This window comes from Artibeus jamaicensis, unplaced genomic scaffold (genome assembly GCF_021234435.1).
Source record: "Artibeus jamaicensis isolate MK-2021 breed Jamaican fruit bat unplaced genomic scaffold, CSHL_Jam_final contig_3152, whole genome shotgun sequence".
NCBI classification, from domain to species: domain Eukaryota; kingdom Metazoa; phylum Chordata; class Mammalia; order Chiroptera; family Phyllostomidae; genus Artibeus; species Artibeus jamaicensis.
Window position 1 is genome coordinate 6,043,861 of NW_026521729.1, and position 18,595 is coordinate 6,062,455.

General features: G+C 48.9%; 1 protein-coding gene and 1 long non-coding RNA gene across 3 annotated transcripts in view; one reads left to right on the forward strand and one right to left on the reverse strand.

Annotated features, from left to right (window-relative positions):
* BRD7 (bromodomain containing 7) overlaps nt 1-18,595 on the forward strand; it is a 38,678-nt gene that overhangs the window by 15,709 nt on the left and 4,374 nt on the right. For both annotated transcript variants that reach the window (XM_037141584.2, XM_037141585.2), the window contains exons 5-10: nt 1,418-1,562; nt 10,176-10,286; nt 14,310-14,491; nt 15,109-15,232; nt 15,812-15,887; nt 18,163-18,270. In XM_037141584.2, coding sequence (XP_036997479.2) covers nt 1,418-1,562; nt 10,176-10,286; nt 14,310-14,491; nt 15,109-15,232; nt 15,812-15,887; nt 18,163-18,270 — 746 coding nt within the window. The remainder of the gene's footprint in view (nt 1-1,417; nt 1,563-10,175; nt 10,287-14,309; nt 14,492-15,108; nt 15,233-15,811; nt 15,888-18,162; nt 18,271-18,595) is intronic.
* LOC128627074 (uncharacterized) lies at nt 12,565-18,164 on the reverse strand. Its single transcript, XR_008391171.1, has 3 exons — nt 18,026-18,164; nt 14,595-17,930; nt 12,565-13,944 (listed from the first exon to the last, which is right to left on the reverse strand). It is a non-coding gene; the product is annotated as an uncharacterized LOC128627074 (long non-coding RNA).

Sequence of the window (18,595 nt, forward strand, 5' to 3'; positions counted from 1 at the left end):
TCACGTGCTGGTGGAACCTTGGGCTGTTTGCAGACCGTGCCTGTTGGGAACAACATTGCAGTGAACCAAGGGTGCATGTGTGCTTTCAAATCGGTGTTCTGGGGTTCTCAGGATCACTGGGTCAAGAGGCAGTTCCTTTTTTGTTTTTTAGAAAACTACTGCTTCCCCTGGTGGCTGCCCCAGTCTGCATTCCCAGCAGCAGTGCACGAGGGTGCCCTTATCCCACATTCTCGCCAGCACTTGTTTGCTGATTCATAGTATCCTGGCTGGTGTGAGGTAATAGCTCACTGTAGTTTTAATGTGCATTTCTCTGATGACTAGTGACACCGAGCATCTTTTCATGTCTATTGGCCATCTATATGTCCTCTTTGGAAGTGTCTATTCAGGTCCTTTGCCGTTTCTTAATTGGATTGTCTTCCTGGTGTGTAAATCCTTTGTATATGTTGGAGATTAACCCCTCACCACATGTATCATTAGCAGATACGTTCTACCACACAGCAGGTCCTCTGTGCATTTGCTGACGGTTTTCTTTAGCTGTACACCAGCTCTTCGGTTTGATGTAGTCCTGCGTATTTGCATGTGTCTGTCTAGTTTTCCCAGCACCGTTTATTGACGAGGCTGTCTTTATACCATTGTAGGCTCCTGCCCCCTCTGTCGAGTATTAATTGACCATAGAGACGTGGGCTCATTTCTCGGCTCTCTGTTCTGTTCCATTGATCTATATGCCTGTTCTTATGCCAGTACTGGGCTGTTCTGAGTACAGTGGCCTTGCAGTATAGTCTCGTATCAGGTATTGCGATATCTCCAGCTTTGTTCTTCTTTCTCAGGATTGCTGAGCTGTTTGGAGTCTTTCTTGGAGTCACGTAAATTTTGGGGGTATCCATTGAATTTTTTGTAGAGCTCCTCCGATGGTTCTCACGTGTGGCCATGAGGACCTCCCCAGCGTCAGTTCCTTAAACGGCTCCCCAACCCTCCCTCCACAGTCACATCTGTCAGCTCAGAACTCACGCTTGCTCCCAGGGACACCATCCCTGTGGCCCACGAAGGGTCCGAGCTGGTGGTCAGAGCCCCTGGGAAAGGCTGCACGCGTGGGCTCGCACTTACTGCCTCTGCCCCTGGTAAAAATGCGTGGTGCTGATCTCCCACAGGCCAACACGCTGGTCCTTGCTCGGTTAGGCTCTGTGTTTATTTTTCCCGTGTAGGACGTGCTGCTTTAAGAGTACAGTTAGTATGTAAAACATCTTAACTATGTTATTAATTAGTTACTACTCTTTCAAATTCTTCCTTCGGTTTTCGTGGAAGACATGTCAGCGCACCGCAGACTCCTTCTGTGTCTGAGGGGTCTGCTGACCGCTGCGCCTCCACCAGTGGGTTGGTTTGTAGTAGAAGTAAAACTGCATTTTTTATCTCTTCACAGAAAAGACCCAAGTGCTTTCTTTTCATTTCCTGTCACTGACTTTATTGCCCCCGGCTACTCCATGATCATTAAACACCCGATGGACTTCAGCACCATGAGGGAGAAGATCAGGAACAATGACTACCAGTCCATAGAGGAGCTGAAGGTAATCGCAGCGGCCTGTGTGGCAGCGGGGCAGATGAGAACTGCGACACAAGTTCCTTATCTTTGGTTGTTTGAGAATCAGGCTCTTGGGTCCTGTATATACAGAATCTTGGTAGAAGCCTGCATGTCGAGTATTCATAACCTTTCTAATTGAGTTTGTGCTTTGCAAATAATTATGTTTATTTTAATCAAAAATCTTTGTATATTTTTGTCTTTGAAAATATTTTTAAGGTTGGAGATACAAAAATCAGATGAATTAAGTTATCTTTTCTTTTATGATTAGCATGTTAGGGTTTTTTTTTTAATTTTTTATTTTTTATTTTTTTTTAATTGATTATGCTGTTACAGTTGTTCTATTCCCCCCTTCATTCCCCTCCACCCTGCCCCCCATCCCCACCATTACCCCCCTTTAGTTTATGTCCATGTGTCTCAGGTCCTTTAGGTTCTATATTTCCCATGCTATTCTTGCCCCCCCCATCTATTTTCTATCTACTGTCTACGCTACTTATTTTCTGTACCTTCTCCCCCCATCTCCTCCTCCCACTCCCCTGTTGCTAACCCTCCTTGAGATCTTCATTTCTATATTTCCACTCCTGATCTAGCTGTTCTTTTAGTTTGCTTTCGTTTTAGGTGTGGTTGTTAATAACTGTGAGCTTGTTGTTCTTTCACTGTTCATGTTTCTTTAACTTCTTTTTCTTAGATAAGTCCCTTTAACATTTCATATAATAAGGGCTTGGTGATGATGAACTCCTTGAATTTGGTCTTATCTGAGAAGCACCTTATCTGTCCTTCCATTCTAAATGAAAGTTTTGCTGGATAGAGCAATCTTGGTTGTAGGTCTTTAGATTTCATGACTTGGAATATTTCTTTCCAGCCCCTTCTTGCCTGTAAGGTCTCTTTTGAGAAATCTGCTGACAGTCTGATGGGGACTCCTTTGTAGGTGACTGTCCCCTTAGCTCTTGCTGCTTCTAGGATTCTCTCCTTCATTTTAATTTTGGCTAATGTAATTATGATATGCCTTGGTGTGTTTCTTCTTGAGTCCAACTTTTTTGGTACTCTCTGGCCTTCTTGGATTTCTTGGAAGTCTATTTCCTTTGCCAGATTGGGGAAATTTTCTTTTTATTATTTGTTCAAATAATTTTTCCACTGGTGGTTGTGTCTTTCCCCCTTCTGGTACCCCTATAATTCGGATATTGGAGCGTTTAAAGATGTCCTGGAGGTTCCTAAGACTCTCCTCATTTCTTTGAATTCTTGCTTCTTGACTCTTTTCTGTTTAGCCATTATTTGCTTTCTTCTGGTCCACTCCATTGATTTGAGTCCCAGTTTCCTTTTCATCTCTATGGGTTTCCTGTGGAATTCCATTCATTTCCCTTAATTTAGCCTTCATATGTTTCTCTAATTTGTGGCTATAATCAACCAGATCTATGAGGAAGCTGATGACCAGTGTTTTAAACTGTGCGTCTGAGAGTTTTGCTATTTCTTCGTCGCTTAGATTTATCTCTGGGGCTTTGAGGTCTTCCTGAGACATTTTTGGTCTGTTCTGACCCTTTAAATGTGAGAAGCGGCGCCTTGGACTCCCAGGTCGCTGGGTTGTGACGCTGTATGTGGGGGCGTGGTCAGAGCGGGGAAATGGCGGCGCCCTCTATCGCCGCCGCGGCCGGTCCAACTGCCCACTCCCTCGCTCGCGCACAATTAGGCAACCGCAGTCAACACGCTGCACCGCCTCCCCACTGTCTCCTCTGCAGTTGCTCACCTGGTGGGTTGCTCGGTCGCTCAGTAGGTCCAATCCTGCGTTTGGAACCCGTGCATCTGGATTTGCGTCTGGATTCCGCGCCCGGGTCTGACCGAGCCCTCCTTTGCAACTCCTCACCAGACGCCGGTTTCGCCCCTTACCGGTCGGGCTGAAGAATTTGTTGTTAGCGGACTTTCGAAAAGTTCAGTTTTCCGTGTTCTGGTTGTGTTTTCTGATGCTAATATTTAGTTGTCCCTAAACTTGGTTGTGTGAGAAGGCACGGCACATCCACCTATACCTCCATCTTGACAGAAGTAGCATGTTAGGGTTTTTAAAAAGATACTTGCTTTTTTTTTTTTAGCAGTTAAAAATTTTTAATATCTTAGAATTGTCTTTTTTTATATAGGTTTTTTATTGATTATGCTGTTACAGTTGTTCTATTCCCCCTTTATTCCCCTCCACCCTACCCCCATCCCCACCATCACCCCCCCTTTAGTTTATGACCATGTGTCTCAAGTCCTTTAGATTCTATATTTCCCATGCTATTCTTGCCCCCCCCATCTATTTTCTATCTACTGTCTATGCTACTTATTTTCTGTACCCTCCCCCTTCTCCTCCTCCCACTCCCCTGTTGCTAACCCTCCTTGAGATCTTCATTTCTATGTTTCCACTCCTGATCTAGTTGTCCTTTTAGTTTGCTTTCGTTTTAGGTGTGGTTGTTAATAACTGTGAGTTTGTTGTTCTTTCACTGTTCGTGTTTCTTTAACTTCTTTTTCTTAGATAAGTCCCTTTAACGTTTCATATTATAAGGGCTTGGTGATGATGAACTCCTTGAATTTGATCTTATCTGAGAAGCACCTTATCTGTCCTTCCATTCTAAATGAAAGTTTTGCTGGATAGAGCAATCTTGGTTGTAGGTCTTTAGATTTCATGACTTGGAATATTTCTTTCCAGCCCCTTCTTGCCTGTAAGGTCTCTTTTGAGAAATCTGCTGACAGTCTGATGGGGACTCCTTTGTAGGTGACTGTCCCCTTAGCTCTTGCTGCTTCTAGGATTCTCTCCTTCATTTTAATCTTGGCTAATGTATTACGATGTGCCTTGGTGTGTTCCTTCTTGGGTCCAAGTTCTTTGGTACTCTCTGAGCTTCCTGGATTTCCTGGAAGTCTCTTTCCTTTGCCAGATTGGGGAAATTCTCCTTTATTATTTGTTCAAATAAGTTTTCCACTGGTGGTTGTGTCTTTCCCCCTTCTGGTACCCCTATAATTCGGATGTTGGAGCGTTTAAAGATGTCCTGGAGGTTCCTAAGACTCTCCTCATTTCTTTGAATTCTTGCTTCTTGACTCTTTTCTGTTTGGCCATTATTTGCTTTCTTCTGGTCCACTCCATTGATTTGAGTCCCAGTTTCCTTTTCATTGCTATTGGTATCCTGTGCAATTCCATTCGTTTCAATTAGTTTCGCCTTCATATATTTGTCTAATTTGTCCGTATAATCAACCAGTTCTGTGAGGATCCTGATCACCAGTGTTTTAAACTGTGCGTCTGTGAGTTTTGCTATTTCTTCATCGCTTAGATTTATTGGCTCTGGGGCTCTGAGATCCTCCTGCGCCATTCTTGGTCTGTTCGGGCCCTTTAAGTGTGAGAAGCGGCGCCTTGGATTCCCAGGTCGCTGGGTTGTGACGCTGTATGTGGGGGCGTGGCCAGAGCGGGGAAATGGCGACCCCCTCTGCCGCTTCTCACAGCTGGGTGCGGAGGAGCAGTGCCTTAGGTGGTTCACCTGGGCCGGGCCACTCAGAGTCGCTGGGTTATGACGCTGTATGTAGAGGTGGGGTCAGAGCAGGGAAATGGCGGCGCCCTCCACTGCCGCTTGCCGTGGGGACCTGCCGGCCCGGTCCAACCGCCCACTCCCTTGCCTGTCCACCCTCACACAAATGCGCGACCTCAGTCAACACGCAGCCCCGGGCCCGGCTGTCTCCCCTGAGGTCGCTCGCCTGGTTGCTCGCTGGGTCGCTCACTAGGTCTGACCCTGCGTCTGGATTCCGTGGGCCTGAGTGTGTCTGGCCGAGTCCTCCTGTACAACCCTGCTCTGCCAGCCGCTGGTTTCGCCCCTTACCGGTCAGGCTGAAGAATTTGTTGTTAACGGACTTCCGAAAAGTTCAATTTTCCGTGTTCTGGCTGTGTTTTCTGTTGCTAATATTTAATTTTCTCTAATCTTGGTTGTGTGAGAAAGCACGGCACATCCACCTATGCCTCCATCTTGGCGGAAGTCCAGATACTTGCTTTTTTAATTTCAGATCAACACACGTAAAATTGAAACTTTAATGAAATTGAATTAGAGTAGTTTCTTTTCCTAGACATCTAATGTGTGCATAAATTTTGAAATAGAGAGTGAATTGGCTTGTCCAGAGATACTGAATGGAGGTTTAATTACATTTTCTAATTTGATGAAAGTCAGTTGCTCCCCGAGTTCATTCACTTGGGCAATATTTGTTGAGAACATTTCTTTCCATTTTAATAGGGAGAAATTGAAAAACTTGCAAGAAGCCATAAGCCACCAAAATTATGTATATGCCTAACATTATAGTGGGGTTTTTTGTCTTTACATATTCTTGGTATATGTTGGTTTGAGAGTTAATACTTTTTAGTCTTCCACCGAAAAAAACAGCCACGTGCTTTTAAATCGGCTTTGTACCAACGACCGCACACTGACTGGTGCGGATGCCTGTTCGTCTTCCTTTTTCCTGCAGGCACGTGGCTGTGTCCCCCTGACTGGAGGGCAGGGCCCTGGTCAATCACAAAACGAAAACGAGACAGTGAACCGTCTTCACTTGCTCTTTTCTTTCACCCATGTGTCAGTCAGCTGAGATTTATGATAACACCGGGATCCCATTCTGTCTTTACTGTCAGTCTGCGTGTGTAGATAATATTCCACTACTCCAAGGGATTGGTGTTACATCCTCGTCTGTTCAGAGAGATGGGAGTTTTTCCCAACTTTTCATCTGGAGAGAATTAGGCTAGAACTGTTTATTGCAGCATATTTCTGACTTTATTATTGCTTAATGGAAAAAATCTTCACAGTTTTGGGGTTTTTTTCTTTTTGTGAACAGTTTTCCTATGATCTTTCTCCTGTGGTGACAGGAGGAGGAAGAAGTGTGCTCCTAAGTGTTTTTGAGCAAATGGTTCAGGCTGATCATAATGGAAATGACAAGTATTTTTAAACTCTTGGAATTTTCCACATTACTGCATTTTTTTAATAACCCAAAGTAATATTTATTAGCTTATCCAGCTCATTAGGCTGTTTAAGATATTTTTTAGTTACATGAAAAGTATGCAGAAAGGTCGTTCAGCATTTCGGATAACCAGGTGCCCATACACAAGAGCCCAGCAAAGCCTAGCACATGACAGCCGAGCCCACGGAGTCCCCAGCAGCCTTCCTAGACCAGGCCCGGGAGCGGTGGGGTAACCCAGCACTCCCTCCCTGTTGTAGGCCCGGTGCTCATTTAGTGTAGATAATAGTCATCTTATGTCTCCCCTCACCTGCCTTTCCTTCCCCCAAATATATATCTAATAATTCCTAATGGATGGAGGAAGCTTCTCAGAATATCCGCACCACCCTAACCTGTGGTCCTTTGGGTAGCCACGAACGAGCCCTGCGGGGGACTGGGAACCTGCTGCCGTCACATGGAAAGTCCCGTGTGCGGTGTGCGTGTGCAGGCGCACGGGCCTGAGGAATGCGCGGGCCCACGGCTCTGATCATGTGAGAGATGCAGGGCCTGGCGAAGCCCTGAATGATTAGCGAGTTGGCCAGGGACTGAGGTCCACGTGGACTTTGTCCACTTTTGACCTCAGTAGCAGCTGTGACCCTTGAGTCAGTCTTCTCATGTGCTTGCTGCTAAACGACGCTCAGTCCACCGGTTGTGTTGAGTTGCAGTGTTCTCGGTGGTCATCACTGATTAAGTGGCAGGCTTTGAAGGATTTGATTGGAGGAGTTCATTTGGGGCAGTCAGACCCTTATTTTGTTTGCTTTTTAATCGTTTTAACTTAGTAAGGCTTTGGCACAATTACTCTCACATGTATACGAAGTAAAAGTTACTGAACCGTGAAGACATGCTGTGGGGTCGTGTAACCCGCACGTCTGTACACTTTGACATTCAGACTGAAAGTGCCGTTCGCTAACTCGGCAGCTCCACTTACGCGTTTCAGCTCTCTGAGATTGTGTGGTTTATTTCACATTGGCATGATTTTTGCAACACTCTGCAAATTATGTTTAGCTTATAATAGCACCCAAACAGATAAAAGAAAACTAGTATAAGTGTGGTAACATTTTTGCTCAGTTAGTTTGCATTTAGTAGGATCAGTTGTGGTAATTTAGCACTCATTGTTCCCAGTTTTCAGTCAAGATCTTAAATAAAATGATTAATTCATAAATAGATGGAAACTTAAGATATTTTATAAAACCAAGAGTAATATTTCTAATCAGATTAGCTACTCCATCAAGAGTATTCTATTAAATACATGATAATATTTTTTTTGTGCAGTAAGATTAAAATTTTTATCTTGGTATCTAAGTTTATATACAGTTGTGGGGGCTTCCAGTCAAGATGGCAGCACAGGCAGACACAGCTCACCTCCTTGCTCAACCACATCAAAGTTACAACTAAAACATAGAACCACCACTCAGAACCATCAGAAATCAAGTTCAATGGAAGTCTGACAACTACAGAATTAAAGAAATCACATCCAACCAGACTGGTTGGAGGGGCACAGACACGAAACAGTCTGGTCCCTCACCCACCTGCAGTGGGTAAAAATTTGGGAGGGATGTCTCAGGAGCAAGGAGTCCCAGACCCACACCAGGCCCCCCAGTCCAGGGCTCCAGTACCAGGAAGATAAGTTTTCACAACAGCTGGTTACAAAATCCAGCGGGGATTGAGTTGGTGAAAGAAGCTGCTGGAGCCCCAAGCAGTTCCTCTTGAAGAACCCACACACGGACTCACCTGCTCAGACTCACTCCCTCTGGGCTCCAGCACTGGGGCAGCTGCTTGAAGGGCACCAGTGGCATAAAGGGAGGAACTGGAGTGTCTGGCATCCAGGAGAACAGAGCCCTTCCTCTCTTTTCTAAATCCTCCCTCCACAGAGCCGGCAAGCGGGCGCCATTTCTGAGACTCCATCACCCTGGCGAAAACTGTTTGACCTGCCTCGGAGATCCCCAGAGACTCCGCCCCACTCAGCTGAAGGACCCTCCCAAGCTGTTTTTCCACGTGAATGGCTGGTCTTGGCTCCTGCTTCACAACTTCCTAAATCCTATCAAACAGGCACAGCTGGCCTCAGAGAGCCCCCCAAGCCAGGAACTAGCAGCCTAGATTCACAGTTTGGCTTCACCTGGGATTCCCTAAGCCCAATACAAGTAGCAGCTATCTCAGACTGCTTTACAGCTCAGGAAGGGGGGGGGGTCCTCAGACAAAACAGGTGGGGCTGACCTTGGTCTGTACCACCTGGGAAGCCCCAGGGCCAGTGGACAATCTATCAGATGCAGAGTTCAAAATACTGCTCGAGGAACTTAGTGAGGACCTCAAAAGCTTAAAAAGATCCAGTCAGAAACGAAGGCTACACTGAGTGAAATAAAGAACAATTGACAGGGAAACAACAGTACAGCTGAGCAGAGTGAGACTCAAATCAGTGGTGTGGGACGTAAGGAAGCAGAGAGCAACCAAGAGGAAAAAGTCCAAAAAACGGAGGAGAGTGTAAGCAGCCTCCGGGACAGCATCAGGAGGTCCAACATTCACATTTCTAGAGATGCCAGAAAGAAAGGAGAAGGAACAAGAAATTGAAAACGTATTTGAAAAAATAGTAAAAGAAAACTTCCCTAATTTGGTGAAGGAGATAGACATGTAAGTCCAGGAAGCATGGAGTCCTGAACAAGATGGATGCAAAGAGGCCCACTCCAAGACACATCATAATTAAAGTGCCAGTGGTTAAAAACAAAGAGAGGATCTTAAAAGCAGCAAGAGAAAAGAAGTCAGTTACCTACAGGGAAGTTCCCATAAGACTGTCAGCTGATTTCTCAAACTTTGTAGGGAAGAAGGAATTGGCGAGAAATGTTCAAAGTCATGAAAAGCAGGGACCTCCAGCCAAGATTGCTGTGCCCAGCAAAGCTACCATTTAAAGTTGAAGGGCAGATAAAGAGCTTCCCCGATGAGGAAAAACTGGAGGAGTTCATCATCGCCAAACCATTATTACATGAAATGTTAAAGGGACTTATTTAAGGAAAAGAAGATCAAAACTATGAACAGTAAAGTGGCAAAAATACAAATCTATTGACTCTAAACAAACCAGCCAAACAAGAACAGAGACAGAATCATGGGTACAGAGAGCATTTTGATGCTTGCCAGATGGGAGGGGGTGTGGGGGACGAGTGAAGAGGTGAGGGGACTAAGAAGCACAAATCGGTTACAGGATGGCCATGGGGATGTGAAGTACAGCGTAGGAAATGGAGAGGCCGAAACATGCATGATGGACATGAGCAATGGTGGGGGGACCGCCTGAGGGAGCGGGAGTGCTGGGTGGAAGGGGTGTAAGGGGGGAAATCAGCACAACTGTAATAGCATACTCAGTAAAATATAAAGACTAAAAATAAGGTTTATATGTAGTTATGAAAAGTTTCAGAATTTGGAAAAGAATATAGTAGGATATTTAAATCAATCTAGCAGTACTTGTTTGTGAGTCTTAAAACTTAATAAATTGCTATTGATGTCTGATAAGTAGTGAAAGAAGGGGGCAGGGGTTTTTGGTTGTTAATTTTTCGAAGACCTGTATGATTTCAAAACAGGAAAAGGTACCGTGTTTTGTTTTAATGCATCTTCCCCCTTGATACTCTCTCTGCAGGATCACTTCAAACTCATGTGTACTAATGCCATGATTTACAACAAGCCAGAGACCATTTATTATAAAGCTGCAAAGAAGCTATTGCACTCAGGAATGAAAATTCTTAGCCAGGTAAAGAAAATTATTTGCCATAAGTAATAATTATTAAAAATTTCATATTCCTTTGTGTTTTGGTCACAGTGGTCCAGGTCCAGTTCAGAACTGGTTTATTGTGTGGTAGGCAGATCCTGTTAAAGTGGAAATAGTACATGAAAAAGACAGTAAATACAGAGGAGAAAATTAAGTGGGAAGGTTATTCTTTGGAAATGTTACAAATAAATACTGGCATTTGCTTGTAATTATTTACATGAGGCCCTTGAATTGATATTTGCTGTGAATCTGAACATCAACCTGAACTCCAGGATAAGACTGACCAGGTGAATTGTGAAACCTTTCAGGAGGAAAGCTCTCTGTAGGGCTGGAGTCTGGAGTTCTGGTGAAGCACGGGAACTGACTGGGAACTGTCAGCGGCCTCGGCTGCCCAGGAGCAGGCCCTCCATCCCCGGAGGCTGAGCTCTGGGGCCTGGAGGCCTTCCAGGTGGGAGGGGCGGGTGCAGGGGCGCAGATGCCTCTGCAGGCCACGTGCTCGGAGGTTCTGTAGGTGGTGGCAGAAGGTGGCGTGCGGCCTTCTGGGGGCGAGGCCCTGACCCCCGTGGGAGGTGATCTGTGCAGGAGAGGAAGAGGGCTCCCAGGACAGTGCACATCTCTGAGGTTTCACTCTGCCCTGTGTGGGAGGGGAAGTGGCCCGAGACAGTGCTGGCACCTCCCCACAGCAGGAGTCAGAGGCTCCTTCGCCCTCACTGAGGGCTTCCAAGTTCTCCTCCTTCCAGGAGGAGGTTTGGCCCGTGCCCACCAACATACCTGCTAGCAGTGAGTGCTGGTGCCGGATGGGACCTGGCGTGGGGAGGGGCAGTGACAGATGGGCAGGGTGGGAGAGGGGTTCGAGAAGCAGGAGTGAGCAGGGCTGAGGCGGCAGGAAGGAAAAGAGCCAGAATTAAGAGTGTGAGCTCAGACCCAGGGGAGTGTCAGGACAGTGGGGGTGAGTCACAGCTGCAGCGGTTTCCCAGCTTTGATGGGATCATCTGTGTCAGTGTCACGCTGACAGTCCCCCGGGTGAGCTCGCGTCTGCGTGTCTATGCTGGGCTCTGAGAGGTTCTTGGATCCACTTGACAGGGGAAAGAAAACCATTTGGATTGACGACACTTCTTGCGCTCCTCTAATGTTTAGCCAGCGTCCATTCCCATCCTCTCCTAGAGGCTGGGGGACTGATGTAAGCCAGTTACCCGTCTTGTGCAAGATTAGTAGGAGGCAACAGAGTGTGAAACGTTCATCCGCAGAAAGACCTGGGGTACGGAACCAGCCATAGTCTGGGTTTAAAAACCTGCAGGAGCTGGTCGTTACTGTATCCGAAGGTAACCACGACCATTAGTCACTCCAGAATGTGTCCATCGAGTTTGTAGGGGAAATTTAATTCATGGGGATAGCACATCCAGAGTGAGTTCATCCACTTTGGTTCACCGCTGCTGCCGGTACTTGTCACTGCTCGTCCCTGCTAAATCCTGTAGCTGAGGTAGTGTGCGGAAGAGCCCGGGATCCCTGGGTTTCCCTGGGGGTGGGGTGGTTGGAGGCACAGGACATTAAGTGTCCTCTCCACTGTCCCTTTTCTGTCTGGTCTCTCCTTTTTCAAACCTCTTCCTGTTAAGGCTGCCTGCCCGTCCTGTGTGCGAGCTTTCTATGGACTGGGCTCTCCGCCCCAGATGGGAGGGGTCCTCACTTACTATGGTGATTTTGAATGTTTAAATTGAGGCCTTTTGAGTTAATTCCTCAAAGAGCAGTGTTCCCAGAAGAGCCCCTCATGCCCTTCATTAACAGTGTCTTTTGGAAGGTCATTGTCCTGAGTGCTCAGTGCCGAGGTTGTAGAGTGCCCCCCCATTATTTTTCCAGACACACACACACACAGGACAGTGACTGGCCCGCGTCACTCTCATAAAGACAGGCACAAAGCGTGGCTCTTCTGGGCGTCCAAACAGGGACGAGGGTGCCGCTCCTTGGTAACAGGAACAGAGCAGTACAGGAAGCAGCATTTGTAGCACAGTGGCCCTGGGATCAGACCGGCCAGGGGTTTGTGGCCTGGCTGCCAGCTTCCTTCCCGTCGGCTGGGCCGGGATGGCAGGTGAGCTCTCCCGAAGGGGGGCTGGTAAACAGTGTGCTAATTTGGAGACATTATAATTGCCAAAAAAGAAAGTCATTGCTTTCAAAGTAAAATTAAACTCAACCTTTTCCCATTACTCATGTCAAAATGTTGAAAATTTCTCTAAATGAATTATTTTAATTTTGTTCATGTTATGTTACCAAAAAAAGAGTCCCCAAACGTTGTTACTGAGGTTCTGCTTCAGTTCTGGAGCGGAACGAAGGTTACCGAGAAGTCAGCGCCCGGGCCATCCTGAGAGGTCACAGGGCACTGGAGGGGGTGAGCGGCGGGAAGTGGCCTCCGGGACGGAACACAAGTGGCAAGTGGCCGATGACAGTGCAGCAATGGTCACGTTCCCTGATATTTTTTAAATATGCATTCAAATAAGAGATGTTTTTAGTAGTCAAATTAGCACATTTTCTTTAATTACACTGTTTGACAGGGACTCAGAGAAACTTTCAAACAGTAACAGAAATTGGTACTGCTTTTCTGAAAGGCAGTCTGGCAGAAAATATCAAAAGCCTGAAAAATATTACCTTTGACCTTGTGTTTTCATTTTTAGGAATTTATCCTAAAGAGAGATTAAGATTCTTCGATTATTTACAATAATCTTCATGAGGCTTGTGTTTGTAATGGTGGAAACTTGGAAATAATCTAAATGTCTAATGGGAAGTTATTAACTAAATCGTGGTACATAGAATAGGATGAATTACTACACAGTCATTAAAAGCACTGAAGAGTATTTAATGATATGGAGGGGAAATGCTTGTGATCTATTAAGTGAAAAAATTCTGGTACCCAAATATTTGGTATAATTCCAGTTTGCTAATCTGTATAATGCTTAGAAAAACACTGGGATGATAAAGCTGTTAGCCCTGTTGCTTGCTAGGTAATAAATTAACAAGGCTTTTATTTTCCTCTCTACCCACATCTTTGTCTAGAATAAAATGTATTACTTTAGTACTTTTAAGATGACTTTAAAATAAAAGTTCAGTAAAAGTGACAAGCTCGTGTTCTTGAGGCTCTCACAACCCGCACTGCAGTCACCGGAGACAGGGAGGCCTCTCTCGGGCCCTGGCTCCGAGTGACCTCAGATGAGTCACTGGCATTTCTGGACTGCACCGCTCTTATCTGAATGCCCTCTGGTCCTTAGTTTCTGTTGTTCTGCTGAAGGCTTAGCTGCTGTTGCTATGCAACCCTGAGGAGACCTCCCTCCTCCGGGCCTCCAGTGACAGGCTCAGAGTTCAAAGGTGAGAGTCGGCACAGAGCAGACCTGCCTCCCGAACCTCAGGCCTCGGCCACGGCACAACCCCACAGCACGTCAGTGTGCTGGGGAGTTAGACGTGAGTTTCACAAAACAGAAACAAGACTTCTTTGGTGAGAAGAGCCATTACGCACTCTGAGAAAGAAGCCATGCCCGCCGCCTTTCATTCTCTGAAGCGTGGCGTTCCCCAGTGGCGTCGGTGACCGCCGGCCGTCCTAGGGTGCCAGAATGTATGGAGACTTCACGTGCCATGGGGTTTAAAAACTCGATAGTTACTAAAATTCAAACAAAAAGCCATTCGGTTAAATAGAAAATGTCAACATGCTATTAAACCAAATTTGACTTGTTAAACTTAGTCCTGCAAAGAATATTTAGTCTTAATATATACGCCCTCTTCTGCGAGCTTGCTGGTGATGCAGGAAACCCATAAAGACTTCTCCTGTGCTGGAAATTCGGGCGTCTGCATTGAAGGAGTGAACTCTGGCCTGGTCCCTTGGTACAACACTCAGCACAATGGCATGTCATTGGTTTTCTTCCCGAGTCGGTCACAAGGGAAGTGCAGGCTCTTAGGAGAAACACAGTGCATTGCTTTAAAAATGAATGACAGCCCTATGGTAAGAATATTCTTGAATGTTTTCAGGAGAGAATTCAGAGCCTGAAGCAGAGCATAGAATTCATGGCAGACTTGCAGAAGAGCCGGAAGCAGGACGGAGCAGACACCTCACAGAGCGGCGAGGACAGCGGCTGCTGGCCCACAGAGCGGGAGGACGCGGGCGAGACGGACACCCGAGCCTTCAAGAGCCCCAGCAAGGAGAACAAAAAGTAAAGCGTCCGCCGAGCTGCGGTCGGGCTGTCTTTCTCGAGCCCTTCAGTGCTCGCTGTGGGCGAAAAGGAGCTGTTTGTTTAGGGGAAACGTGCTTATTACCTCGTTCCATAAAGAGGTGGAGAGGCAGGGACGCCTTGCCGAGATAGGCCGCATCTCCCCCGGACGCCCGCACATGGGAGCAGTGACTTCCCCCGGCCCCTCGGGGCGGCGGCAGCAGGGCCAGCTCCTCGCACAGCTGATGCCCACCCCTCACTGTGGCCTCAGGAGAGGGTTCTGGTCGGCAGTCTGGGACCCCTGCTGTCACGGCGAAAAGAACAGAACCTTGTGACAAGTTTTTGTCTCCAAGGTTTATACATTGTAAATGTATACTCATTTTTAATTTGAAAAGTCAAAATTCTCTGCCTTCAAAATACGTTCATGGCGGAACTAATTTTCGTGGGTGTCCTGAGAAATAGGTTCAGGGTAAATGGCTCTGCCCGAAGGCAGGGAGCCAGCCGACAGACCCGGGTCGCCCTTCCCAGGGGTCCGATTGGGCCGTTGTGTTCGAGGTGGGAGCGCTTTTTAACGTCTCCACTCCTCCGCTCTCGTGCTCAGCGTTAGTGTGTGCTTTCAGGAAGGACAGAGACGTGCTCGAGGACAGAGCCAGGAGCCAGAGTCTGGAAAGAGAGCAAGAGCAGATCGACCGCCTCGTGAGGGAGTCCGGGGGAAAGCTGACCCGGCGGCCGGCGAACAGTCAGGTGACGGCGCGTCTCCTTCCTTCCCGGGGCCCTGAGCCAGGCTGTGCCCCTGGCCCACGCCTGCCTCGGAGCTCCCCGCACGGCACGCGGGGCAGAAAAGTGAGCGTGTGTTCGAGAGTTCCATGGTCAGTCTTACCCTCTAGTACTGGGGGTTTTTTAGTGAAGTTAATGTGTTCTAAAACTGGAAAATGAACCACATACTTTATTTTAAGCTTACAAGAAAACATTTATACTCTGGTCTTTTGAAATGATGTTGTTTAACACACTGGTTTTAAAAGCAGGTGGGTTGGTACGTGACTTAGGCAAGCCACCCTCCTGGTCTTCAGTGTCCTCTCTGAGCTGCGCAGGCAGATCAAGGTGGCCTTAAGGACCCGCCAAGCTCTTCCAAACCCTGAAGTTTTCCTAGCCATCGTCTTTAGCCCATCGCGTCTGCAGACAGATGCGGCAGTCGATCTGGGTGTAGTGAGACAGTACCCGTAGTGAGTGTGGCTGTAGTAAGGTTCTTGGTGCCAGCCACACGTGCGCACACACGTACAACACGTACAGAACCGTTGATGCGAATGCTTCGGGTCATTGCAGTGCGAGTTTGAAAGAAGAAAGCCAGATGGGACGACGACGCTGGGCCTCCTGCACCCGGTGGACCCTGTGGTTGGAGGTGGGTTCGGGGAAGGCGTCACGAGAGAACTCACACCTGCAGAGAGCGGCGGCGGCAGTGGGGGGGGCTCAGCGGGCCTGGGGGGGGCGACTGGCTGCCTCGTGGTCTACAAAGAACTCGGCCCGGCAGCGCGTGTCTCGTGCTAACAGCCACCTGACTTTCCCTCGCCCTAAAGAAGCGCTCTGCGGGCCAGGTCTTCCGTGAATGCAGAGTCCTGGGGCCGGACGCCACACCCACCATTACCAGCGCCCGGTGGCCAGGTGTTGGTTTCTGGCCTGGTGCTGGGGGCCTGTGGTCTCTGCCCTCAGTCACTTCCATGGGCATCACAGAGCCCCCAGTTGTGACGCTAGCCACACGACCATCTCGGGGACCCGCAGAGTGTGCGTGCTGTGTGGCTGCCTTTGTAGTGACGGGGGACACTCACTCACAGTCACAGCACCGTCTTTCCCTGTGGTCAGGAGAAAGCTTGTGATGGTCGGGAGTCACCGCTTTATAACTTCAGTTGTGTCATCTTCTCGGGTGACATTTGATCGGAAATAGCACAGGAGAGGGTTGGAGATCTGATGGGAATCTGATGGGATCTGTTGGTCGTTGCTCTGTGGGGAAGCGATCGTGTGCTGTGATCAGCAGCTGTGCGGGTGGTGATTCATAAATCTCCTTCCTCCTGCTGCCATTGTGAGAGAGGGAGGAGGGCACCAAAATGAGTGACGGCAGAGTCCCTGTGCTTTGGGAAACAGTCTCCAGTGTTTGTTGTTCACAGTGGGCCAGGTGCTATCTGGGGGCCTGGGGGCGGGTCTAGGGGTACGGGAGGGGATAGATGGAGAGACCCATCCCTTCTGCTCCGAGGGGCAGAGAGAGGAGGCACCGACAGACACCTCGTGGGTCAGGCCACAAAGGGGTGTAACAGCTGTGCCTTCTAGTGTCTCAGTCCAAGAGGGCTTCCTTAGCCAGGTCATGGTTGGCTTGACTCCAAAAAGGTGGGCAAGGGAGGGGGGAACCCCAGGTGAGAAAACCTGGGGGCAGGGAAGAAGCCAGTGCGTTTGGAGACTGAGAGGGTGGGCCAGCTGGCGTTGGCTGGCCCCACCCTTGAAGCGCTCCAGAGGGGCCGCTCCCTCGGAGGGGGAGGCACTGTGGCCACGCTTCCCAGTGGAACTCTGTGCCTGTGTGGGAACTTCCCACGGCAGGGGTGTGTGTGGTCTCAGGCCACAGAAACTGCCACTAAATTGAGAGCGTGGCTCTTTCTAGTGTGGTGCTGGGGAAACCCGGGTACCAGGAGAGGCAGCTGGCCTGATCAGGGTGACACTCTGAGCCTGCCCCTTCCTCCTTCGTGACTGGGCTCTGGCCCCTAGAGACCAGCAAGCTGGCGAAGCTGGCATGGCCCCCTGGGCCCGCTCCTGGTTTAGGGTGGAAGGTGCCCATTTACGTCTCACTTTCGTCGTCCTGGTGGAGGGCCAGTGCCCATCAGGCCACCAGCTCAGGGCTGCTTCCTGAGAGGGGAGAGGAGCTGCTGCAGTCATCTGTCGTAGCCGCAGGGCGGTGGCAGGGCGCTCACGGCTCAAAGGCCAGGGCTCTCGTCGAGGGGGACGCACCCATGTCTGTGGGTGCAGCCAGAGACCATGTCACCTCCTGGCACCATCCTGCTCATTTCAGAGCCCAGTGTTGTCCCCGGGGCTTGTTCCTGGTGTGTGGAGGTCACGTTGTCATTGATCTTTTGTGAAAGAGAGAAACACCAATTTGTTGTCCCACTTACTGATGCAGTCATTGGCTGAGTCTTACATGTGCCCTGACCGGGGATCGAACTTGCAACCTTGGTGTATCGGGACGGCGCTCCAGCCGCCGGGCTCCGTGGCCAGAGTCCAGAGATAGCATCTTCAGAGGCTGCTCCTCAGTGCACACGCTCCTCCCGAATGTATTACGAGTGCACGTCCTCACCAGGCTGCCGTCCCCCACTCGGCCTTTCACGAGCCCTTCCTGCTGGTCTGCGTCCGTCGTAACAGGCGAAGGTCTCCTTCTCCATCTTGGTCTCAGGGAGACGCAGTGCGACTGTAAAGAATTCCAGGAGGCGGTAGCGTTGGGACGGGGCTGACCAGGTTGGGTCCTGGCCACCTGCCTGCCTTTCGAAGCTCAGGTTTTCTTACCTTAAAAGTGGGGACAGCGAGGGCTCCCCCAGCTCGTCCGTCACACAGGTGGCGTGAAGCTGCGTGTGCGCCAGCACGGGCGCCGCTCAGCGAGCCTCCCGGCGGCGCCCGACTCACCGCTCGGCCTTGTGTTCCAGAGCCCGGCTACTGCCCGGTGCGGCTGGGCATGACCACGGGCCGGCTGCAGTCCGGAGTGAACACCCTGCAGGGCTTCAAGGAGGACAAAAGGAACAGAGTGACCCCGGGTGAGGCGCCCCCTCGTGGCCGGTACTGTTTACTGCTTCCTTCGCTCTCTCGCTGATATTTTTGCTACTTTAATTCTTTAGCTATTTTACTAAACTCAGAAGAAACTGAGAAGTTGCATATTAGTGTTCAAAACAAGTTTCGCTCTATTCCCTCTCCCCTCTGTGGGGGAGAGGTCATGGGAGTAGCGACTCCGTGGGTGGCTGTTGGGGGCATGTCCACCTTAGATTTGCACACCAGTCGACACAGGAGTGAAGCTGGAGGGGAGCAGCCCCCCCTGCAGCACAGCACGGACTGACGCACGCGGCAGCCCGTAGCAGTGAGGGT